We start from the raw sequence: 25,707 nt of genomic DNA, 5'->3' as shown, positions 1-25,707 counted from the left end.
AATCTGTGCCTGGATCCTCTCCTGATTGGAGCAGTACGGATCACACGTCACCATTGTGACATCCGTGTCCCTCCAATTTTTACTGCCATCTTGCGATGGAAGTAAAAACTGAAATGAAAGGACCCCAGGTGGGTCTATAGGGGAATCAAATGTAAATGGACGTGTCCATCGAAATAGAACACTGTTCCTTTTTTTTGGACTAGCATTGGGCATCCAATCGGGTCCACCGGAAAAACTGACAGGCAGACCAGAGGCCGGGTGTCACCCAGAGCGGAGACCGGGTGACACCCCGCCGTGAAGTCATCGCGAATCTAATTGACGCCTGCCGGCGGCCATCTTAGTAGTGGATGCCAGCAGAGCGAGGAGGGGACGTTCACCCGGCGGGATGAGGTATGCGGCCGGGGCCTCTCCTGTCTCCTGACACTGTCGGGCTCTTGGTGTCACCCGGGTGCGGGCTCTGACTGGAAGTTCCGGTATCGAGGGGTAAGTATTGGAGCATTTGGGCGAGTATGAGTACTTGCCCAAATACTCGGTATCAACACTGATAGTATTGCTGCATTCCCTACTTGCAACACCACGTGACTGTATGTAAAAAGTCGTGTATGTAAAAAAAGAAAAACAAAACACCAGTGTATCGCACAATGCTGTTGGGTGTAATAATGAAGTTGAAAAATAACTTTGAATAGTTAGAAGGAAAAAAAAAAAAATGAAATGCAAAATCAGCCTGCGCGTTGTGCCCATCATAATGCGTACCCGCTGGTGTGAACGAGCAAAGGGGGTCATCAAACAACTTTCTGTGAAGTATGTGGGAGGAGGCGGTGGACACAAAAGACTGCAGATAACATAAATAAATAATTATTTATTATAATTACACGCAGACGCAAATGGCACGAGTTCATTTGGAGATCTAAGGCATTGGAAATCAGTGTTTGTACAGAGGGGTCCCAGGGTCCGGCTCAGGAATGAACACACCCGGAGAACTATGGCAGTGATTGTGAAGGCACGGGGGAGGGGTAGAGGCGCTAGCTGTCTGATAGGCGGAGAAGGGTCCCGGATGCTGTGGGAATGCTGAAAGAGAATAAGAGAAAGAAACTGATCATTCCTTATCCACAACTGGGTGGGAAATGGTTTTGTAGCCAAGTTTCAATACTATACCTACATAATATACCTAAAATAGAAGCATATTATACAGATTCCCACCCTCTGCACCACAAACCTCATCATCAAACACTTACCCACCTGCAGGACTGACTGTATGGAGGCAGCATAGAAACATACCGGTGTTCTATCAAAAGCTCTAACTCATCGAAATCTCCAACTACCTCACATCCGGTGCTCAGGAATACTGGAGCTCTGTACAGCTGCGGTGCGCATAGCGTTTTCAGAATACTTGTCGAGTTTGCCACCTGTTGAATATTGTTAAAATGCAGCTGTACAGCGCTCCGTCTGTTTTTGTGTTTTGCGGTCTAACGCCGTTTGGTCGAAATCTCCAACTTGCAAGTACCCGGCAGTGAGGTAGTTGTAGATTTCGACGAGTTGGAGCTTTTGATAGAACACTGACTTATTCTAAAAAAAACACTGCATGCAGCAAAGCACAGCACCCAAAGCAGGCAATCAGAAGTCATCTTGTATCAGTGTGGCTTTACTCAAATTAGTTCTGATTGGTCGCTGTGGGACGATTGCTCCTTGCAATGTTTACAGAGTACTAGCCTCACAGCTCAGCTATAAATATCTCAGCCTTCCAAGTTGTCTTGGACAACAGGTGCAGGCTATCCCTTTATACAAGGGATAACATTGAGGACTCCATAGCACCAGCTGCACATGTAGGACCACAGGGACTGAAAGACTCTCTAGTACAGGAATAGGCAACCTGAGCACTCCAGCTGTGGTAAAACTACAAGTCCCATGAGGTATTGCAAGACTCAAGTCACAGGCATGACCCCCAGAGGCAGAGGGATGATGAGGTTTGTCTAGTAGATAATATGGAGATGAAGACAGGCCCTTCCTCAGCGATGATCGCTGTTCTTGCAGAAACTGCAATAAGTGTATAAAGCTGGCCATACACCCAGAGGTGTCCCGAGGCGGTGTCGCTGTTACCTGCCGGCGGCCATCTTGGTGATGGATGCCGGCAGAGAGAGGAGGGGACGTCAACCGGCGGGATAAGGTTTGCTGCCGGGTCCCCCCATCTCTCGCTCGAGCAACTGTCATCAATCAGATTGTTCAGGTACTTTGAGAGCCAGCGGGGCCGACTAGCAAGATACTGAAGCTTGGCCCGGCGGGAGATTCCCCCATCCACACAGTTTGGCGTAGATGGCGGAATCTGTGGCACTTTTTCCATCTGACCATAGAAAATCTATAGGTGTATGGGCAGCTTAATAGTGAGCTGCCCTTGTAGCTGTACCTGAATACTCAGCGACCCTCCAGTAGAGACAATTAAACAGGTATAACATGTATGGAGTTTGCATCTCCAGGCCAGGGGTCATAGATATTCCAATTATTCCTATTAAGGTTTTATAATATTTTAGAACAGAGATCAGCTCTGATGAAAGGAGCGCATGAGTGCCAAAACATGTTGAGGGGAATTTATTAAAACTGCAGCAGACAAAATCTGGAGCAGCTGTGCATGGCAACCAATCAGCTTCTCTCTCTCATTTGCAAAGCTTAACTGAACAAACTGAAGAGAGAAGCCAATTGGTTGCCATGGGCAACTGCTCCAGATTTTGTCTGCTTCAGCCATGATAAATCCCCCGGTTGGCTTTTGGTGCTTCGTTTTTCTAAGACCTCAGGGCACACAAATGTTGAGTATTACTTCGCTCAGTTAATGCTCACGTAGAGACTGGCAGAGCTCCCCAATCTGAAGGGTCATATGAGTGAGATTTTTGCTTTTTTTATCTTCAAAATAAGTCAAGTGGACAAACTAGATTGATCTAGTGGTCTTCATTATCAATTATTAATGAATTATATATATGTACACATGTATGGGCACCAAAAGGAGGTAGCTTGATTTCAATGTAACATTGTATCATGTCAATTACATTTTAATTGTAACCAAGTCTTTATGTATTAACTATACATTTATACAAAACCATGTATGTTTGATGGACGTTCTGTATGGTTTGGACACTTTTAAAGCCCCGCTTTTCTTTATCTTTCTTGTATACAATTCTAATTGGGGGTGTGGTGCCTATCCCTAATGGTTCAATTCAATTTTTATGCTTTTCATTATCAATAAGGAATGTTCAGTCCGAACGCGGACAATAAGGCTGCATATAAGCAAAGGAACGAGAGGCTGGTGACATCATTGGCCATAGTTGGTCAATGACATGGCCATATAAGGTTAATTATGTCGCCCCTTTGTTTACATACAGCTGCGGCGTGGGGAATGCCCCGGTCGTAGCCAATTGGCCCGCCACCGACAGCTTCCTTCAGAGTTCTGATGAACCCAAGTATTTCAAATCAATATTCTAGATTTGTCACACCCACCAGTCCACAAGGCCCGCCCCTATAATGTCATGGATGTGATACTCCATTCCTAAGCGTAGGGCGGAGGGAGGCTTCCGCGTGGAGACGTCTGTGAGGAGGACTTCTTTATACCGAGATTTGCTGATCTGAGACAGAAGGGCTTTCCGTCCTGAGAGACACAAGAAAAGAAGCATTCATCAACATTTTTTTTTTTCTGTAAAAGGAATTAATAAGGAAGTTGGATTATTTTTTGTTTACATTTTATCTGAAATACATTTATTAATGTGTCTTTAAAACTGCAATTGAGTTTATAACCGAGTACAGTAAACTCCCCAATATCTGGCATCCACGGGGATTGGTAGATTCCGGATAAATGTAGTTTCTGGTTGCTTGAGAGTTACTATTAAAAATAGGTCTAACTAATGCCATACCCCGTACTATACCATACCGTAAACTCTGTATTGACTTCATATTAAGATTGAATTGCAGTAATCAATAGCAAATTAAGACAAATAGACACACCCAAGACAAACAGGGCCGGATTTACTCTCTCTGCTGCCCCAAGGCCGGGTTCCTCAACCAGATGTGGGGACGGCAAGGTTTTAATTAAAACAAAACAAAAAATATTTACTATTGTTTTATTTGTTTTTCTTTATTTTTTTATTTATCTTATCTTTTATTTTATCATTTTTAAAACCTTTTTATTTTTGATTATTATTTCTTATTATTTTTAACTTCGTTTTTTAAAATATGTATTTAATTTGATTATTTTTTACTTTTTATCAATTTTTATATATTTTTTTCGCTTACTTTATTGCTATCACACAAGAGCTAAAAATCCTCTGTGTGATAGCATTTGGAGGTGACAGGTTCTCTTTATTAAACCTGTCATCTCCAATACAGGAGTTCTAGTACAGCGCTGTGCTGGAACTCCTGTGAAAGCTGAGAGGGGAAGGCTGCGAGTGCAGCTCTCCCGTCTCAGTGTTTACACAGAGCATGTTCTCCGCTCTACTCCTTGCTCCCCATCCTGAAGTGATTGCCATGGTCCCGGGTCCTCCAAAAGAGTGGAGGCCCCAGAAAACCGGGGTGGGGGCAGGCCATGGAGGGGGTGCACCATGGAGTGGAGGTAACAGGGTGGTATGGACCTGCAGGCTGCATACAAGTGATGTCAGCGACATCGCCGAGATCACTTGTACAAAACGAGCGGCTGTACATTTAGCCCTGCTTGCCCCTCTACTCCCAGCTGCCCCGAGGCCAGGCCTCGGTGGCCTTGTGGGAAATCCGGCCCTGAAGACAAATAGGCACACTATCATTTCCAGGATAATACATGCCGCATATCAGCAGAACAGTGAGGACACAGAGGATTTCAGACCTCAGATCAACCCCAATGCATGCACGTCTGACCTCAGATCAACCCCAATGCATGCACTCCAGACCTCAGATCAGCCTCAATACCTGCATCTTCAGACCTCAGATCAGCCCCAGTGCATGCACTTCAGACCTCAGATCAGCCCCAGTGCATGCACTTCAGACCTCAGATCAGCCCCAGTGCATGCACTTCAGACACCCATATCAGCCCCAGTGCATGCACTTCAGACACCCATATCAGCCCCAGTGCATGCACTTCAGACACCCATATCAGCCCCAGTGCATGCACTTCAGACACCCATATCAGCCCCAGTGCATGCACTTCAGACCTCCCCCCCCCAATATCAGCCCCAGTGCATGCACTTCAGACCTCAGGTCAGCCCCAGTGCATGCACTTCAGATCAGCCCCAGTGCATGCACTTCAGACACCCATATCAGTCCCAGTGCATGCACTTCAGACCCCCCATATCAGCCCCAGGGCATGCACTTCAGACCCCCAGATCAGCCCCAGTGCATGCACTTCAGACCCCCCAGATCAGCCCCAGTGCATGCACTTCAGACCAGCTGCAATGCTATGCACACTGAATTGCAAAAAAATAATAATTGCATATGCTTTCTTTTATTAATATGTGTACACATTTATTTCTTTATTTGCATAACGTGTACTTTGCCTTTAAAGGTCTTTGTTCTCATCACCAGTGTACAGTTCTGCTGGTGAAGAGATGGCAGACTTATACAAACCCTAATTCTGACCTTTTATAAAATGAGAGATAAACTTCCCTGCACCGGGCACAGACAGCCACCAACTCCCAGCATCCCTCACTGTGAGCATTCCGCCATTGACCAGCTGCCTGTAAGAAACAGAAAAGTATAGTCACAAATCACAATGAACCCTATTGCAGCAAGATTTAAAACAAGATATGCTCCCCCTTCATTTTTGTTTACTGCATTCCCATATACTGGATGGGTTGCATGATGGACCAATTCACAGCCTATGAAGAAACTGTTAGACATCGCTAGGGCTGGCCACAGATGGCTGGAATTTCAGCTGAATCATCGGAAATTCAAGCAGAGGCCCCGTAAGCACAATCCATGTTCTCATCTGTGTATGTAGCTGTTTGCCTGGAGTGCAGCTTTAAAAAAGAACTATGGGGTAAGTGTTCTTCCCCATAGTTCTCTTAAGGGTCACGGAAGGACATATACTGGCATCCTCCCGTGACCCATAGCTCAGTATATAGTGAGCTACAGCTCTCGGTATACTGAGACCGCCGCAGCCGGGACAGATCCCAACATTACTGTTGAGATCCACCCAGCTGCCTGATTGACAGCTGGCTCTGCCTATCTAGAGGCAGAGCCAGCTATACCCACCCCCGTCCGTTCCTCCTCAACACTGGAGGATCAGAGAGGGGGGAATCCCTGCGGGGAGTGGTGATTGACAGTCACGGCTCTCTACAGGGACAGGATTGAGAAGTGAGCGAGTGACGGTTTGTGTTCACTCACTTCCCGATCTATTGAGCCGACCTGTGACAGTTTCATTGTCTCATGTCGGCTCGAACTATGAGGATGAGTGATTTTCAATCACCTCATAGTTCTCCTTTAACAATCTTCTCATGAAAGAAGAACTCCATTTATAACACAAATCTAATTTCTCTGTTTCTTATGTCACTCTCCCTGTTTAAATCGACGTTATTTTTCTTACGTGATCTCTCGGTCGCTGAATCGGTGTTCAGTCATCATTTCCTCTCTGTTGTAGCTGATCTTGGAGGAGGAGAACAAGCTGCAGTCCAGGAATTTCTGGACAATGGCGGCTCTGGAACTCTCATCAATGCTCCGGAGAACCGATGCGCGCAAATCCTCGCTCATCACCACTAGAAAGGTGTCGGAATCAAAGGCTGCCTGAACTAGGCACACCTCGCCCTTCTGCTGCAACGAGCTCTGCAATACAGGGAGAGGACATATGAAGCAAAGGATTGTGGGTGTCTAATGCCAAGAACATACTGTAAGAAACATTCATTTAACAGATCATACATGTGCAAATCTGTGGTCAGTCGCCATTCTCAAAACAAGTGCTATATACCTAACAAAAGGGAATGAGGTTGCAATTATTAATACTTGTTAAGTTTCTGCTTCTGGGTCTTCATAAACAGTATAGAACAGTGCTATATACCTAACTGTCCTCCTGGGTAGAGCAATTCATCTTGTAACACACAGCTTGCGGTCATCAGTGGTGGACAAAAGCTGAAGCTGGACCAGAAAGGACAGGCAACTGACAAATGTATCCAATCGATCGTCTGCTTTAAATACATTCCAGGTGCATCAAAACGAAAGATGTGCTAATCATACAGTGTGTTTTCTGTGGAAAGCAGCCACAGCCGGAGTAGAGAAAGCCTGTCCCCTGCCAGCATGCTTAAGAAAAGGACCCTTGCTCTCTGTGTGGAAGCAGTGACTTTTCTGCAATGGTCCAAGATGCCTCTTGTGTCAAAGCTAGAGCTCTTCAATAAGCAGGGACTATGAACTTTGTTGATTACAGTTATAGATCTGACTCAGCAGGGGGGTGGGGGGGGTCTGGCTTTTCTACTCAGGCTGTGGTTGATTTTTAAAGAAAACCAACTATTAAGGTGCCCATACACCTGCCGATTATCATACGATAATCGCGGGCGATCCCACGATCATACGATAATCGGCAGGTGTATGGGCACCTTAATAGTTAACAGACTCCATCCACTGCAAGCTGCCTTCAGAAAACTACAGGAGGGGGCGGCGACAAGACCAGTCACCCTGCACAAGGAGAGAGAGCAGCAGTGACCAGTGTTTATTACAGGAGGGGGCGGCGACAAGACCAGTCACCCTGCACAAGGAGAGAGAGAGCAGCAGTGACCAGTGTTTATTACAGGAGGGGGTGGAGACAAGAACAGTTATCCTGCACAAGGAGAGAGAGCAGTAGCGAGTGGTCATTATTACAGGAAGCTCCAAGTTTCACACTGGATTACTGCGCAGATCTGGAAGAAATACACAAAGCTCACCAAGATTCTAGGAACAGTACACAGGACTCTTGTATTTAGACAATATATAATATCTCAGAGTTCAGCTTTAAAAAGAAAAGTTTTGAAGCAGTTACCCACCAGCAGTCGGTCTGCAGATGTGCGGTCTCGTATGATGCTGTACATTTGATGGCGCAGAAACATAGGTGGCAGAGTGTCGTTAAACAGCTTGCGGGGGAAGAGAGCACACAGGTATGGCACAGCGTCCTGGGGGTTCTCTGTGAAATCTAAGACAGAAAAATTCGAGTATATTTAAAGCAAAACTTTCTTTCCTTTTGGTGTGGAAGAGAGAGAAAACCTGTCAGGCTGTCACTGCTGTGCCTCCCCCCCCATGCCTTGCCCAAGCAGGTGTGATGTCTTCTGCCACCCTCATTACCTGGGTAGGGTGACGGCACCATGCACGAATCAGTTTTGATTGCGCCTTGTTCTTCTCGCTTTTTCTTCACTTTGAATGTTTCGCTAATTAGCTTCCGCTTACGGTCCATGGGGGGGAGGGGAGAGGGGTAAGGGAAGGAGAGATCAGGAATCCTAATAAACAAAAAATAAGGGGATTAGAGTTTAGACTTTCGCATCCTGCAGCAGAGATAACATGACTGGCCGCTGCCGGTCCAGAAACACATCTCCAAAATGAATGGAAGTTTTTTTTAAAGAAGAACTCCAGGAATTTTTTAAAAAGTACACTTGCGGTGGGGCTTCCCCTAAAAAAGCAGGGGCAGAGAATCCGGGCAGCAGGAAATAGTTTGACTACGTCTTCACAGTCATATTTAAAGCCGAGCTCTGTCCGCTGAGTGCAGAAGTGCTACGACTTCTGAATAAGTGAAGTGGTAGAGTGCTGGACCCCAGGATGGAGAAGCAGTCTAATCTGACGTGATTGTTTTGGGAATCCAGGAGGTACACAAGCTCTGCTCCACTAACTGGCTTCATAATTAACTCCAGGATTCCCCCTAAGAACAACTCCAATTAAAAATGTTATTAATCCTTGCAGTGGGGCTACCTCCACACTGCAAGGGTTAAGTGCTCGCTGTTGCCTAGGGTTAAAAATAATTAACCGATCGAGACACAGCGGTGAGGGAAGTCAGGAGAGACTGACGACAGCCGTGTGTCTAACGAAAGGGAATCCCCTCTTAAAGGTTCCGTTGTGACAGCAGTTTATGCACTCCGCTGAGTCTGTTCAGTGTACATTTTAATCATTTGTTTATTCTTCAATAAATGATTTTTCAAATGGAGGAGGCGCTCTGTGTTCTGTTCTGTTTTTTTAAAAATAATAAAGTTATACTGGTGGTATGTCCTTCAGCGTTCTCACGTCCTATACACTATATTGGACATGATGACTAAAGGATCCTAAGGCTGGGCACACACCTTACAACCAAGTCTTGCGATGGTTGTAAGGTAATTAAAAAAATGTACGATCTGCCTATCTTGGACTGCCTATCTTTCTCCCCCTGTTTGTAGAGCAGCAATCTCCATCGACCATTCCCACACATACCCCACACTCTCATGAGAGCGCTGTGTTTTGTTTTTTCTCGTTTGCTATCTTGGACAGGCAGATCGTACTTGCGATGATCGCAAGCCACGCCCCCCTGAGGGGCGGGCTTCCGATGACCGCAATGCTGAACGGGCAGTGTGCGCTTGCGCACACCGGCCCGTCCGGCTTTTATCTTACGAACATGCTACACACCCGCTGAACATCGTACGATGCTCGGCGGGTTTTCGAACATGTTCCTAAGATAAAAGTCGTGCGACCGTACAGTAGTACCGTACAGTACAGCTTCCACACACCTTACGATAATCGTACGATCGCAGGATTTCCCGCGATTATCGCAAGGTGTGGGGGGACCTTTAGACCGCTGCAGAGGAGGGGGGAGAGAGGCTCCAGGGGCCAGTCTAAGAACCGGCGGATTGGGTGAGTATAACTTTTTTTTTTTACCCTAGGCTAAACAAGCAGTTAACCCTTGCATTGCGGGGGGTAGCGCCACCGCAAGGGTTAATACATTTTTAAACCGGACTTCTGCTTTACAATGTATGTAAAAACAAATATATACACAAATACAATCATTTTTATTATGAAAAGGTGTTTTATTGTAACAGAAAAGAATGTTTCTTGTACAAATTCCTAATGACTGTTGTCCATGATTGGGGTTTAAAGGAGAACTATGAGATGAGTGATTTCCACTCACCTCATAGTTCTAAGCCGACCTGTGACAATGAGACTGTCACAGGTCGGCTCAGTAGATCGGGAGGTGAGGGAGATCTGCCGTGACAGGGGAGGGGCTGGATTCCCCTCTCCCCGCTCAGATCTGCCAGCGCTGACTGGCGGAACGGACGGGGGAGGGGGCGGGTACAGCTGGCTCTGACTCTAGGTAGGCAGAGCCAGCTGTCACTCACGCAGCTGGGCGGATCCGTCATCTACGTCGGGATCCGCTCCAGGTGCGGCGTCTCAGTATACCGCGAGCTGTAGCTCGCAGTATACTGAACTTAGGGTGACGGGAGGATGCTAGTTTGTGTCCTCCCGTTACCCTAAGGAGAACTATGGGGAAAAAAACTGACCCCATAGTTCTCCTTTAATGAAACTCCCCTTGGTGAAGACATCAGATCCTAGCTGAACACTGGACTTGTCAGGATCTCCAACGCTGTGTAAATCTTTATTTTTACTTTGTAACTTTTCTCTTCTAAATAAACTGTTTATCGTGTGCAGAGGTTGTGCGGTTTTCTTCATTATTACATACAATTCATGACTATATATTCCCTAATAACATTACATACAATCTAATGGCTATACATTCACTGGCCACTTTATTAGGTACACCTTGCTAGTACTGGGTTGGAACATTTTTGTCTTCAGAACTGCTTTAATTCTTCATGGCATTGATTCAACAAGTTGATGGAAACATTCCTTAGAGAGTTTGGTCCATAATGACATGATAGCATCGCACAGTTGCTGCAGATTTGTTGGCTGCACAACCATGATGCAAAGCTCCACCAACCTGAACCGTTGATACAAGGCAGGAGGGAATCGATGGTTTCATGTTGTTTACATCAAATTCTGACCCGACCATCCGAATGTCGCAACAGAAATGGAGACACTTCAGACCAGGCAACGTTTTTCTAAGCTTCTGTTTTACAATTCTGGTGAGCCCTTGCAAATTGCAGCCTCAGTTTCCTGTTCTTAGCTGGCAGAAGTGGCACCCGGTGTGGTCTTCTGCTGCTGTAGCCCATCTGCTTCAAGGTTCAATGTGTTGTGTGTTCAGAGATGGTATTCTGCATTCCTCGGATGTAACGAGTGGTTATTTGAGTTACTGTTGCCTTTCTATCAGCTTGAACCAGTCGACCCATTCTCCTCTGACCTCTGACATCAACAAGATATTCTTTCCCAGAGAGCTACCACTCACTGGATATTTTCTCTTTTTGGGACCATTCTCTGTGAACCCGAGAGATGGTTGTGTATGAAAATCCCAGCAAATCAGCAGTTGCTGAAATACTCAGACCAACCCGTCTGGCACCAACAACCATGCCATGTTCAAAGTCACTTAAATCCCCTTTCTTCCCCATTCTGATGCTCGGTTTGAACTTCAGCAGACCATCTTGACCATGTCTACATGCCTAAATGTATATAGTTACTGCCATGTGATTGGCTGATTAGATATTTGTGTTAACAAGCAGTTGAAGAGGTATACCTTATAAAGCGCCAAGTGAGTGTATATCCTCGAATGACATTACATACAATCTAATGACTCATGTATATAGATAGATATATAGATACTTTTTATTATAATTTATAATGACATTATATACAATAAAATTAATAAGAAGATATTATTGTATCTACAGCGTTCTGTGTAGAAAGGAAGGCAGCACTGTCACGATGATGACATGATTTCCAGTTCAGATATATGTATAAATAAAAAAACAAACACAAAATCCACATCCACAGTATACACTTACCAGCACCACCTCCTCTCCACTCCACTCCTCTTCCAGCTCACCAGTCAGAAATCTCTATTTTTTTCTCCTAAACACACGTCTACTCCGGCACGCTCGGCCATGTTCTCGGAGACCACAATGCTATAGAAAGCTATGTAAATTGGAGACGACAAAATGGAGCTCTGCCGTCACATGAGCTGCAGACTGAGACCCGGAAATTACTCTCTAGTGAAAGCAGTGGGTGGTGTGCGGAACTTCCGGCGCCTCTTATTATACGTCATTATGGAAGTGAAACATAAATAGAAGAATGATGGAGGGAAGAGGAGAGCAGGAGAGAGACAATGGAGGAGGTGGGAGCCAGGCACTGATCATGGCAGTGGTATATAGGTCTTATATTAGTATATAGAGGCGGTGACTGTGCAGCTACAAGACCCAATATCATTTACTGCAGCCATTCTAGCTGTCAATGAGATCCTGTCACTATCATAAAGGAACAAGTGTATTGGCTGCTGTTGCTGATCTCCTTCTGCAGATGCAATTTTCCTGGCTGTCTCTGGCTTCAGCGCTTGCAAGTGATGTCAGAACATCCTAGTCTGCTCTGCACAGTCACATGGTGGTTGTAAAGGAGGATTTTAATGTGATGTCTATGGGAATTTTAAAACTTGACATTTCTAGTACTAATTTATTTGACAGTCTCCATTTTTAAATATTTTGCATTAAAAATGTGAGATTGTATTGTGGTTGTGAACCCAAAATCAAAGCAGACCTTCACTCCCAAAAGGCACTTCCCCTTTTTTGCAACCCCGCCCCCCTCTTTTAATATAAATAGCTGGCTTTTTTTTATATCATTACCTTTTATATATGTTTTTGTTTTACTATCCTTTTATTGAATGAACTATTCACACAAATATGCTGGGGTAGGGCCCATTCACACCAAAATCAGAAGGAAGTCACAAGTCAACGGAGGGTCTGTTGACTTGTGGTTGTACCTTCCGATCCATTGCGTTTATGATCCATTTTTCAAGGGATGCTAATGGAAGGGCACCAAAAATGAATGGGCTAGTTCACACCAGGTACGTTATATTGCACTGAAAAAAAGTAGTACATGTTCTACTTTTTTTTTCAGTGCAATGTAACGTATCTGGTGTCAACTAGCCCATTCAAACCCATTCATTTTTGGTGCCCTTCCATTAGCATCGCTTGAAGAATGTGTGAATGGGCCCTTAATCTGTATCCTACAGCACAGAGAACATATAGGGAGGCTGTCTCAAGTGAGCTGACTGGTCATGAGGAGGTAACAAAGGGGCTACTGTACATGCTCTGGGTAGTGTTGTCACCGACTATTTAATGTGGGGAGGAGTGTGCGAATCATGAGACTGGCTGTACAGAGTTACACATATTTTGGCAGGTAACATAGTCTACGTGTATGCATTTCAGCTGTTTATTTGGCTCAAATTCCGCTTCAAACTATTTTCATTAGGCAATGTTCTGGCAGTAGAAACTGTCCCGGCCTATATTTTGCTATGGAAATCAGTCAGTTTTGAGACTGGAAAAGCATTGGAGTTGTTATTTTGCATATGAAACTCTCCTGTTATTTTATTTTAGTCAGAATGCCTAAGAGAAGCTGTGACGAGGCTCCATCTGATATCCCTCCATGCAAGTACCCTTCCAGGCCTCCATCGCCCCTGAAAACCCAGCCGTCCCTTTATCAGACCTCTTTCCCCTTCTACCGGCTGCCCTCCGAGGTGGGCTTCTTCTCGCTGGATGAAAAACGTTGTTACCATGCCGATGGCCGTCGCTTGCGCTATTATCGCCCTCCTGCAGGTGAGAAAAAGGACGATGCCCCCCTTGGGTGGGACCTGATGGAAGGGTTTGAAGATCGCTACGTTCGGAGGAATGAAGATGAGAAGGAGGGTCTCCTGCACATTCTCACATGGATAAAGGAGAACAAAGGGCTTATTAAAGGAAGCGGCCACGGCGAGAGCAAGAGGTGAGAATAAAATTTTAAAAACACTTGGGGGGAGGGGGGGGGGGATTGTGACTTTAATGTCACTTTAACTTGCAGTATATGAGGAGTGCCTCCCTACCCCAGGCCTTCTCTTATCATTTAACATATGAACACTGTCCACCTTTAGCCTGTGATGGGTCAAGCTTTCCAAGCTGTGGCTCTACCTTGTATGGCAAACAGCATGCATGTGTGAGTGGCTCCTCCATTCCTGTGGTTGCACAGTGTGCACATAACCCTTTTGGTAGGGCTGATGTCACAACCTAGAGAGGCCGTGGGCAAAGCCAGGCAATACGAGTTAGGTTTCTTATATTCAAAGCGATGAGAGATCCCTAAAGTTCAGAACTCGCTCTTATAGTTCGGAAAGGGCGCTGCCGTAGTTCGGAAAGGGCGCTGCCGTAGTCCGGTAGGCGCTGCCGTAGTCCGGTAGGCGCTGCCGTAGTCTGGTAGGCGATGCCGTAGTCCGGAAGGCGCTGCCGCAGTTCGGAACGCGCTCCACCATTGCTGCAGTGGAAGCCAAGAAGTATAAACAGCAACAGCATTGGAGGGCCCGTACATCATCTGCTAGTGTTCATGAAGAGATTAATGTTCCTCTCCTTTTTTTTTTTGTTTCAGACCAGTGGATCGAGACTTTGTCACTTGGAGGGGCCATCTCACTAAGATCCTCTGTACACCATACGAGACACAGGAAGGCTGGATCCTGGCTGTCACCCTCTTCCGAGGTACTCTGTACATCAACGAGAGGGAGACGGAAGCTGCATATAAAAAGAGGAAGGAGAAAACCTTGGAGCAGGAGAAGCTCGCCTACTCGGGATATAAGTTTGAGAGCTTCTTATGTGCTTGTAAGTGAGATCATTTTGTATTCTAATTTCTCCTGTATTCCAAGTTCTGAGACTAATCCTACTCCCAGTTAATGGAAAAAATATATATATAGTGCATGTGCAGTAAACTGTGATTTTGAGTTATCATTGCAGCGTTACTTTGGTGACGAATCAGCCTTTCAATCTCTAATGTACACACAGAGCAGGTGTTTAGAGAGTGGGCAGCATGAGGCATTTAACTGCTTGATTACTGGAGCATTGAAATCTGAGCTTCTGAGTCACTGCCAGGAGGGAGGAGCAGGGTGAGTTGAGGTTCCGAGACACTGCTGGGAGGGGGAGCTTAGTTGCAGATGGGTTTTGAATGAGGTCAGAGAGGACTTGTTTTAAAACTCATTTACCGCTTGTTGGGGATATGTAAAGAAAAAATGTTTTACAATTTGGCCTCAGGTTTAGTTTAAGAGGCTGGCCACACATTCTAATCCAATCCACTCTCCATCCAAATTAAGTCCTATTTTTTTCTTTACTGCGTTGTTTCACCAGCTTGTGCAACAAACATTACTAATGTGTTGCCCTCCATTTACAGACACCCCGGACAGCGATCCCTGCCCTTCCGAGACGGTGAACACTAATGAGGCATACTGCAGTGTTCTTTTGGGTCGTCTGGCCTCACATTCTGTGCTGCTGTCAGGAGAGGTGGACTGCACGGATGCCTCTGCTGCTAACCCATCGCCTCCATCTAGCTACGTGGAGCTGAAGACGAGCGCACAGATAAGGAACCCACACCAACAGCGCAGCTTCAACAGGTAGCTGACAAACAAAATTGTGTGAATAATAATTTTAGGTTTTTATTGTAAGAGTTATCACTGGCAGTTGGATGTATGCCGATATTTAACTGTATTCCATCCCTGCTGGAACTAACATTTTCACCCAGTGTCATTCAGGTTAACCTAAACAGATGACAAACGCACTCATCAATTCGTCACCAGCTATACAGTAAGGTGCACACGGAATGGGCTTTAAACAGTAAAAAAGCAATGGCTTTCACATTTTCTGCAGAAGACGTGTATCCAAACCTCTGTTTTTAACCTTAGTGTGAGACAAGTTGTTTTACATGCTAGCTTGTGAGTGTGCCAGGAAAACTTTTTGCTATTCAGGTTAACCTGTCTTCTGCTGGAACTCAAGCTATTTACTGACCTTGTGGCCAGGCTGTTGGAGGATAGACTGATAGTTAACAAAGCTTTTAGTTCTTGGAGTCCATTACGGGACACAGGAAGTCTTAAACTTTTGTGTTTATATTGCCACCTACAGGGGAATTGAACCCTGACAAACAAAACAAAACTGTACACCAGCCCAGGATAAACCCTTCTACTACCAGCAGGACTCAGTGTTGTAGAAACGCAGTACTGAGAGAATAATCCTAAACACAGAGGGCTTTATTCTTGAGGGTTTTATGATGAATACAAAAATCCTTTGAGGGACATAGGAAGCTTTAAACCTTCAGGACCTCAAACAGTAGTTTGTCTGAGGGTGCGGGCAACACAGCAACAAAACGTGCCAACAAAAGATCAGGCGGCAGCCTTACAAATCTGGAAAACAGATGCCGAAACATCCAAGAAGCACTCGCTGATCTAGGGAAATATGCCAGGAAAGCAGAGGAACCGATGATGGTCCATCTGAACCTTCCACGTCCAAAGATCTATCTTGTGAGAAGTAAACTTCCTAGCTTTGAGTATTGAAGGAATTTCGAGATGCCCCGTCCCTTAGAACCTGCCAGCCAGTGAGTGTTTTGGGGGAACAAACAACTTACATGGGTGTTTTAAATCTCCTTAGGGAAAGAGTTGGAGAAACTGGTGCACAGGGAAAGTCTTTGCATCCTAAGGAGTCTTGAAAGGACCCAAGACCTAAAACAGCATGGGCTGATCCTCTAATTTTAGGTGCTGCACACCACATCCATGAGATATAAAAGAGTCTTCTGTCATTTATGAGTAATAGCAGTAGACTGCGACTCAACTAAGCACTTGAGCAGCTCAGAGTCTCTGCGGTTGAAGGTTCAGAAGCTGATAAGGTTGTGGGTTAATCGGATACAGAGAGCTCCCTCTGAACGGCAGTGCCGAGGTAGCATGGAGTTGGCTTCCTTTCCAATATGGAAGCCGGGCGGTGGGTTATGACCCACCTCCTGGCTTCCTGATTTGTTAGGAAGCCAGGCTGCCTAGCAACTAATGAAGCCGGCTTTCTAGCCAATCAGGCGTACCGCCTGGCTTCCTGATTGGCTAGGAGGCTGGCTTCACTTGTTGCTAGGTAGCCTGCTTGCCTGACCAATGAGGAAGCCGGGTAGCACCTCATGACCTGCCACCCGGCTTCCTGATTGGTCAGGCAGCCTCGGTAAGGGAAGCCGGTGTTCTTTTGATAGAACACAGGCAATCAGGAAGCTGAGAGGTGGGTCATGATCCGCTGCCTGGCTTCCTGAAAATTGGGCACACGGCACCGGTATTGGCAAGTAGGGAAAAAAAAAATATTGATACTTATGTTCGATACCGAAAAACCGGTATCGGTGCATCCCTAGTAAAAACCTCATCTGTGAGTTGGAACTGGCCACCCTCAACAGAAGACATCATTGTCCCTTCCCCTGCGTCTACAATTAGACATGTTGCAGCCACAGCACGGGTAGGCAGCTTATAGGCTCAGGGTAAGAGGCAAGGCCTCTAGGACTCACAAAATACACTGCTTGTAAATAAAAGATTAAATTGTATGTTATTGAATACACATCTACATTCCATTGTATCTGCCTGGAGTTCAGCTTTAAGCTGTCATCTAGATAGATAAAGGTGCTTTTTTTTTTTTTTTTCCTACCCATCAGATACAAGCTCCTGAAATGGTGGTGCCAGTCTTTTCTCCTTGGAATTCCTCTGATCGCTGCCGGTTTTCGCGATCAGCAGGGAAAAATTGTATCTCTTCAGAATTATCGAACGGCAGACATCCCTCATCTAGTGCGGGTGAATAAGCGATATCCTTTCGATCCCTTTACATCCCTGTGATTATAATATGATTTCCTGTGTGTAAGTAATGGATTTGTCTCTTGGCAGGGGGACCGGCAGAGCTGGGACCCGGCGGTGTGCATGAACTTCTGTAACGCCTTCCTGTCTTATATCAAGAAAGTGGCCACCAAGGATGACCCGCGGTAAGAGCCGCTACAATGGATATGTTTTTAGAAGTCTCTCTTCCCTGATTTCTAATCAGATCTTTGTCTTCTACAGAGTTGTCTATGTGTTCTCTTTGGAGCCAGGTTCAGAAATCACATTCACTATTGAATCGAATCCATCTGACCCTGTTCTACCCGACTGGTACGTGAAGGCGCTGACACAATAATCTCACAATGTCAACTGCGTGCTGGAACGGCATCAAGTAACCTCGTGACAAAAGAACAAGAAGACAGAGCCAGGCCTGTTACTGTTAAAAGACACCTGGACATGGCCTGAAATGGCACGCTGATTGTGAGAACCGGACAGAGATGTCAGAATACAGGGCATTCAAAAACAAAAAAGGGGCATGATACCAGGGATCATTGAGCTTACAGCACTGGAGGCCTTCAGCAAGCTGTCAGTACATGCCAATATTGCATTCACTGTACTCATCTTAGTGTACACTCTGTGGCCTTGCAAATTTTAATATCTGAAAACAAAAAGAGGCTGCATCACTCGTTCACACGGTCTGTAGGACACAGAGGTGTGATCTTTGCATGGTGAGATATAGGGGGTGTGCTGGAGAACTAAAAAGGAATGTCCAGGCATTACCTAAATGTACCTCCGGACCTCCCTCTAGAGCAGTGGTTCCCCACATTAATGAGACAAGTGCCCGGTAAATTCGTCTTCAACCTTTCATGTCCCAACAGGATTTAAACAAAAAAAAAAAAATATGAAAGTACAGGAATGCAAAATATGTTTTAAATGTTTACAAAAAGGGAATAACTAGTCAAAAATGAGTTACTGTCATTGAAATGGTCTTAAAGTGGACCTTTTGCTAGACATGTGCACCGGCAAAAAAAAGGGTTTAATTTCAATACGGATTTTGCGTTATTTTGGGATTCGGGTACGAAAGTCAATTAGTTTCGGGATACGGACGAAATTCCTTAGCGGTAGTCTGAACGAATTTTCGTTTCGTTGCAGCACTGACATTAAAAATATATATTTTTTTTCTTTACTGTCACTTTGCTGCAGACTACCGCCAAGGAATTTCGTTTTCGGAAATCCGGATTTGTTTTCATTCTGAAATTCGGATACATCCCAACACCGAGTAACGAAAATTCGTCCGAAAAACGAATCGCACATGTCTAACCTTTACCCCCTTTGACTAAAAATCACATCAGCATAAATCTCTGCGTGCTGACATGGAATAATCAGTTCATTAGCTAAACAAACATTTCTATTTTAGTTACTATTTCTTTTTCCCCCACTTCCTGGTCCACTTTGTAATCGTGCCCACGCGTTGCATTCTGGGAAGGTGACATCAGCAGAGCATTGCTGGGAAATCTCATCTGTAAAGGCATTTTCCTCCCCCTGAGATGATGTGCATGGTCACATGTGCCAAAGTTCCAGGAAGTAAAGGGAGATCTAGTAACCTGCCCTTAGTTAGTATGGCCACTGTGAGAAGACTGGGAAATAAAAAGAAAATGAAGGAATACAAAGCCGGCAATTACCTAGAAGTATGTGTTTGTAGATTGTCGTCACTATACATTTCTAAAGGCGTGTTTGTTGTTATTTTGGAGATGAGGGTAAAGTTCCTCTTTAACTACAAAAACTGTCTGTTTAAAGCTTTATTTCTGGCAACCATAAACTGTGGAACTGAAACTTTATGCATGAACCTATTATAATAGGGCTTTATACGAATCCCACATGGTAGAAAGAGAATGTCGAACATGCCCTGCTACTGTCGGGAGGTAGTTGCATTAAAAATTAACCACATTGAAGAAAAAGTTGAACGTTTCACCCAAACCAACAATTTCCAGCACAGTAACATTTACATCAACTTTGCAATACAGCTTTCCATTCCTTTAATCGGAGTTGCATATTGATACGTCATTTGTGTCGGTGTTTTCCATCTGTCAGTATATTCATTCTGGGACGAGAGGAAGTAAATGTCGAAGGTCAACAATTGGAAAGTTGCAAATGGTTTTGCTGTTTAGTTTTAAGAACAGTCAAGAAAGACAATGCAGCTTCACAGAGAGGTGCAGTGAAAAAACAGAATCCAGAATTGAAGTTACTCATGGACCTGAACAGATATTCAATTTCCCTGTCTGATGATAGTTTAGCAAGCCGTGATGTTTCTTCATAGCTGGTGATGTGCTCTTTGGGCTTCCTCATTATCCAGATAATATTTTTCAAATGACATGGAAAGCATCTTGAGGTCAGTTGTGAAACAGAACTTTCTGAGAATCCTCCTTCCGTAATGTAGTCTGAGAACGATGTGAACATTTCATAGTTTCCCTTCGGCTGGCATGCTTAGCCAGGTCTTTAGTTTGCTTCCACCTTGTTCCTGGCCATAGACACCATTGTTTGTGGACCTTGAAGACAAAGGTTCAACTCAATTGTTCGGGAGAATATATATCGCCAAGATATGGAAGCTTGGCTACCCAGTCGCTGTCCTGAAGATATTGTGTCAGATCACATTTCTTGCTAATAAGCATATACATGCACCTCCTCTAATTCAGACCCTTCCCCCAGAGAAGCATCAAACTTCTTTATGGAAAAGCAGCTGCTAATAGTCACAACGCATTTCTTCACACACTGTTTTCAACAGCCCTTTGTTCATTGCACTGTTTTTTCATGTAATTAACAGAGAACTAAAGACAAACCTTTTTTTCGGCTTTAGTTCTCTTTTGGGTCATAGGAGTATATTTCTGTGACCCCAAACTAAGCATATAGCGGGCTACAGCCCACTATATGCTGACAGCGCAGAGCAGGGATGCAGCTGGAAAACACCCTGACAATATTGTCAGGATCCACCCCGCTACCTGATTGACAGCTGGCTCTCCCTCTCTACAGCCAGCTGTGCCTGCCCCCTCCCCCATCTGTCCCCCTTGAGAAATAGCGAGGAGGGGTGGGAAATCCTTGCGGGGAGCACTGACGGACAGTTCCACTTTTTGCAGGGAGAAGACCAGCGTTTTGTGCTCTCTCAGTTTTCGATCTATACAGCCAGCGTGTGACAGCTGCAGTGTGACACACCGGCTCTAAGTACTGGGAAGAGTACATTTTATTCTCCCAATACTTCTCCTTTAAATATTTTAACGGCTTATGAAAGGACTTTCATGTACCCCAGGTGTATTTCTTTTTTGGCAGCCAAGTTTTTTCAATGTATAAATAAATGTGTAAGGTCATCGATTTCCATATTGCTTCTTGTGTTGGCCACTCCTACATTTCTACCCATCCAGAAAGCAGCCCCCTCGGTGCACACACAAATGCAGTTTTTCTCCTTTTCTTTAATAAAATAATCCAATGCTTTGAATATCTTCGAGTTAGTTTGTTTGGAGGGCAAATCAGAGATATTCAGTTTATCTTCCTTCAAGTCCCCGGCTGTATAATAAACATTGCTCATATTAAAGGAGAGCTATGAGATGAGTGATTTCCACTTACCTCATAGTTCTAGCCGACCTGTGACAATGAGACTGTCACAGGTCGGCTCAGTAGACCGGGAGGTGAGCGAACACATACCGGGTTCGCTCACCTCTCGATCGAGGGGGAGGGGCTGGATTCCCCTCTCCGATCTGCCAAGGCTGACTGGCGGAACGGATGAGGGAGGGAGGGGGTACAGCTGGCTCTGCCTCTAGATAGGCAGAGCCAGCTGTCACGCAGCTGGGCGGATCTCGAAGTCGGGATCCGCTCCGGCGTCTCAGTATACACCATAGTTCTCCTTTAAACCCATTCACTGCCACCAACATAAGGCTTTGGTAAAGGCTGACTGGACATTCAATGAAGCCATATTTCAAATAGCGGTCACTAGATTTCAGAAATTAACATTGACCACTTTACCATTTCTATAAAGCTTAAGGATGAAAAAAAAAATCACACTCAACTGTTGTGGAAACATCTCCAGTACAAAATCATTTTTTACACCAACTTGAAATAAGGTCCCCGTGTTTCTTGCTCCTGTTGAAAATAAAAGTGTGCAAACCCCAAACTTTGTATACGGTTTCTAAACATAAGCACGCATCAAAGTATAATTAATTTCCTCGGCTCTAGTCCTGCAACATTTTTATGTCTTAAAAATGCATTAAAAAACAAAATATCAAAACCAAAGTAGAATCTGTTTCTTGGTGTACAGCACCGCACCCAGGCAGATTCAGGGACAAGCGGGTAATATGCAGGTATTATCAAATGATTGTACACAGGCCAGAGCTGTGAGGAACCCCATCCCACTCCCAATAATCTTCATTTTTTTTTTTATAGCAGACACAACGGGTGAATCCTGCGTCTCATAGTGTACTCTATAAAACAGATTCTATGAAACTCGTAAATGTTCTTGATTGTACATACAGGATGCAGGCAGTTTTAGAGATAACTGGGATGTCCCCGAGCAATACAACTGAGGGGTGGGAAACACAGCAAACAACTGCCAACAGGCGGGGAAAACCGCATCTCAGGAGCCTGTAGTACCTTCGGACCGAAACTGATGGCCTTATAAATCTGAATAGCAGAGGCAGATCGAAAAGAATGTGCTGAAAGGGAGGAGCCTTGCCTTTTAGCAGAATCTCATCTGCCAAGAAATATTGGAATGGGATGCAGGGAGTCTCCTGCCAGGGCAAAATGGCTTCAAAAAGTTCTTAAACATTTATTTTTTCCCATAACGTCTTCCAGGACAGCATCACGAGATGGAATCTCCTCCCTCACACACAGGAAACACGTCACTTAATCTGTTTAAAAGACCCTCCTCTCCTCCACTCCCTCAGTCTTTTGTGTTTCCTCAGTCAAGCTGGGGAGCGCGTCACAGAACGCTGAGAGGGGCTTCCATGTGGTGATGCTGCCCGGGAAGTCTTCCTTTTATGATGGCCTGCCTGTGTAAGGCAGAGGGGTAGGTTTGCCTACCTTGTGGAGCCCCGGGGATTCTCCTAGCATCTTGGATCCTGCCCGACAGACCAGATCTGATCTCGCAGGGACCAGTGCTGCATCCGCAGGTCCTCAGATTCAAGCTAGCAGCTATCTGAGGAAGACATTTTAAGGGCCAGCGTTCTGTCCACGGGTGTGATCAATACGCTTTTGTTCAGTCGTAAACCAGTAACAAGGCGTATATACGGGAAAGTGTGGAAAACGTTCAGCTCTTGGAGGCTCCGTAATCATAGAGATTACACAGTCCCAGCCGTTTTGGATTTCCTGCAACAGGGGGCTGATATGGGGCTGGCAGTTAGTACCCTGAGGGTTCAGATATCAGCACTCAGCGTTTTCTTTCAGGTGTCACTAGCTAGGGATCAGCTTGTGGCTAGGTTCTTTAAAGCCCTGGAAAGGCTTAGACCAGTGGTGGTCCGTTCGGTTCCCCAATGGAATTTGTCTACGGTATTGCAGGGTCTCACAGCCGCTCCTTTTGAGCCCCTGGATAGGGTCTCACTTAGAAACCTTACTTTAAAAACTGTGTTTTTGGTAGCTATTACTTCTGCTCGTAGAGTGAGTGAGCTCCAAGCCCTATCCATTAAGGAACCGTTCCTGTCTATTTTTGAGGATCGGGTTGTCCTTCGAACAGACCCGGCTTTTCTGCCAAAGGTCGCTTCGAGGTGCAACAGGGTGCAGGAGATCATTCTACCTACTTTCTGTCCCAAACCAGTAGGGAGCAGGGAATCAGGTTTTCACTGTTTAGATGTGAGACGTTGTTTGCTCCAGTACTTGAAGATTTCCAAGGACTTCCGGAGATCTGAATCACTATTTGTGCTGTTCTCTGGTGGGTCCAAGGGGAAGCAAGCTTCTAGATCCTCCTTAGCTAGGTGGTTGAGGCAGGCCATTATGGAAGCTTATGGAGTGTTAAATGTTCCTCCCCCGTCTTTGGTGACGGCACATTCAACTAGAGCTTTAGCAACGTCCTGGGCCGAACGAGCTGGTGCTACGCCGGAACAGATTTGTAAGGCGGCAACATGGTCAAGTTTCTCCACCTTTGCAAAGCATTATCGCCTAGATCTCAATACCGCAGGGGATCAGGCATTTGGCAGGAAGGTACTACAAGCTGTGGTCCCGCCCTAATTGGTAAGTTCTTGGTTATCCTCTCGTGATGCTGTCCTGGAAGACGTTATGGGAAATTCAGAGTTAGGACTTACCGGTAACTCTATTTCCATTAGTCTTCCAGGACAGCAACTGCCCACCCATTGATGCTTGTAGTATTAATGTGATGTGGTGGTATTGCCTGTATGTGCCTTGTCTTTTTCCAGCTTGCCTTCGGTTCTCGTGATGACTGAGGGAGTGGAGGAGAGGAGGGTCTTTTAAACAGATTAAGTGACGTGTTTCCTGTGTGTGAGGGAGGAGATTCCATCTCGTGATGCTGTCCTGGAAGACTAATGGAAATAGAGTTACCGGTAAGTCCTAACTCTGAATTTTAAAGGCTGTGGGCGTCCTCTCCCATTTTAGCAAAAGGAGCCATTAGGCATCCCACAAAGCACCCAAATGTGTCTTAGCAACAGAGGACATCAGGGAAGGTGACAGATGGGGATCCCACACTGGCCAGGCATGGTACTGATGGAGGCCCGGGGCCTGTCCCTGCTCATCGCTCTTCTTGCTGCAGCCACGCTACCACCTGGCTGTGAGCAGGACAGCCGCTCCTAGACTCCAGGCAAGGCGGCAGGTGGAAGAGGAGGCGGGAAAAGTGCTGTGCAGCAGCCTGGTGAGCAGCTAGACATTACCACTGGGAGCCCTACCGAACCAGACCGACACCCCGAATGCCACCTGATCTACACCCAGTGAGTACACACCCACCCCAGTACTACCATGCGTTAAAGTGCAGCAGGTACACTGCCATTCATTTGAATGGCATTGCAAATGCATCTCCTGCCCGCAATAAGCTTGACTGCGCTGCGATGCATGGTAATGCAATACGTACAGCTGCAAAAAGTAGTGTATGCATGTGACGCCCATGTTAATGGCACCCCAAACGCAGCTGTTAAAACACGTTTTTGCCCGTGCAATAATGCGTCAAATGCGCATACATAGCTCAAAATGCCCATGTAAATGAATGGGCTGAGGTGTGGCAAATGCAGCAAAACACGCACTACCACAATGAGAAAGTGTGAGCGGAGTCTTAGATTGGGGTGCCTTGAGATTTCGCATAGTTTACGTGATGTGCTGTGGCTCAAAGAGGGTTGAGAAGCACTGGTGTAGGGAAAGCTCCCTAGAATGTTTTAGAGCAGGACAATGTCCTGATTAAGGTGAAACAAGGACACACCTTAGGCATCAAGCAAGTTCTAGGACTGAGAACAATTTTATCCTTGTGGAAAACAAGGAACGCGTTCCTGCACAAATAGTGCTGCCAACTCCTAAACCCTCCTGGCAGAGGCGATGGCGACAAGGAAGACCACCTTATGTGTAAGATACACTGGAGAACTCGCTACAAAGATGAAAGCACCAGATCAGTGGAGGGTGTTTAGGGAGAGCCACATGAGTGACCCACTTGTACGAAAGTGTTTGCCAACAAATGAGAAGTCAGCAGCAGCTGAAAGAAGATAGCCAAGGCCAATATCTGTCCCTTGAGAGTGCTCAGGGCTAAATGCTGATCCGGTCCTGACTGGAGGAAGGCCCGAACTCATCGGGACTGGACAGAATTCATCCAACAGAATAATTCCGAGGATGAAATGTCCGCTGTTTGTACTAAGCAGGACAAGCCCTACAGGTGCACTGATACATCTTTCAAGAGGTGGACTTTCTTGCATGAAAGATATAACGAATGCAAACGAATCCGAATTTACGATTCTTTTTTTTGGACGAACTTTCGTTGCAGCCAAGTGACTTTTGAGAACAAAAAAACTTTTTTTCCTCTTCAATGTCCCAAGTAAACTTTTTTTCCTCTTCAATGACCCAAGTAAGACAGACCTTTATCCCCCAGGACCTGGGCTTCAACACCCATGTCA

The 25,707-nt window shown here is 45.5% G+C and overlaps 2 protein-coding genes across 3 annotated transcripts; one reads left to right on the top strand and one right to left on the bottom strand.

Annotated features, from left to right (window-relative positions):
• Positions 1–843: 843 nt before the first annotated feature.
• STK19 (serine/threonine kinase 19) lies at positions 844–19,606 on the bottom strand. Of its 2 annotated transcripts, none has more exons than XM_018564764.1 (7): positions 19,602–19,606; positions 8,248–8,399; positions 7,953–8,098; positions 6,530–6,765; positions 5,584–5,681; positions 3,484–3,631; positions 844–1,068 (listed from the first exon to the last, which is right to left on the bottom strand). In XM_018564764.1, the coding sequence occupies exons 2-7, from the start codon at positions 8,354–8,356 to the stop codon at positions 1,023–1,025; spliced, it is 783 nt and encodes a 260-aa protein (XP_018420266.1). In that variant the 5' UTR covers positions 8,357–8,399; positions 19,602–19,606; the 3' UTR covers positions 844–1,022. The 2 variants fall into 2 exon arrangements, with proteins under 2 accessions (XP_018420266.1, XP_018420267.1); XM_018564765.1 differs by lacking the exon at positions 19,602–19,606 and adding an exon at positions 11,812–11,827 and having other exon boundaries at positions 8,248–8,403.
• On the top strand, positions 12,076–17,992 carry DXO (decapping exoribonuclease). The gene is made up of 7 exons (XM_018564763.1): positions 12,076–12,142; positions 13,398–13,782; positions 14,413–14,639; positions 15,202–15,421; positions 17,476–17,611; positions 17,702–17,796; positions 17,873–17,992. The coding sequence occupies exons 1-7, from the start codon at positions 12,100–12,102 to the stop codon at positions 17,982–17,984; spliced, it is 1,218 nt and encodes a 405-aa protein (XP_018420265.1). The 5' UTR covers positions 12,076–12,099; the 3' UTR covers positions 17,985–17,992.
• Positions 19,607–25,707: the final 6,101 nt, after the last annotated feature.

The sequence above is a fragment of the Nanorana parkeri genome, unplaced genomic scaffold (assembly GCF_000935625.1).
Source record: "Nanorana parkeri isolate BGI_ZX_2015 unplaced genomic scaffold, ASM93562v1 scaffold779, whole genome shotgun sequence".
NCBI lineage: Eukaryota > Metazoa > Chordata > Amphibia > Anura > Dicroglossidae > Nanorana > Nanorana parkeri.
The sequence above is the reverse complement of the archived record's forward strand: the minus strand, read 5'-3'. Positions and strand labels throughout refer to the sequence as shown.

Coding starts and splice junctions, on each gene's coding strand:
- STK19 (XM_018564764.1), bottom strand. CDS start 8,356: ATGGACCGTAAGCGGAAGCTAATTAGCGAAACATTCAAAGTGAAGAAA. Junction 6,766..7,952: donor CATCTGCAGACCGACTGCTG/GTGGGTAACTGC, acceptor CCTGTATTGCAG/AGCTCGTTGCAGCAGAAGGG. Junction 5,682..6,529: donor TTCAGCGACCGAGAGATCAC/GTAAGAAAAATA, acceptor TGTTTCTTACAG/GCAGCTGGTCAATGGCGGAA.
- DXO (XM_018564763.1), top strand. CDS start 12,100: ATGATGGAGGGAAGAGGAGAGCAGGAGAGAGACAATGGAGGAG. Junction 12,143..13,397: donor GGAGAGAGACAATGGAGGAG/GTGGGAGCCAGG, acceptor ATTTTATTTTAG/TCAGAATGCCTAAGAGAAGC. Junction 13,783..14,412: donor GGCCACGGCGAGAGCAAGAG/GTGAGAATAAAA, acceptor TTTTTGTTTCAG/ACCAGTGGATCGAGACTTTG.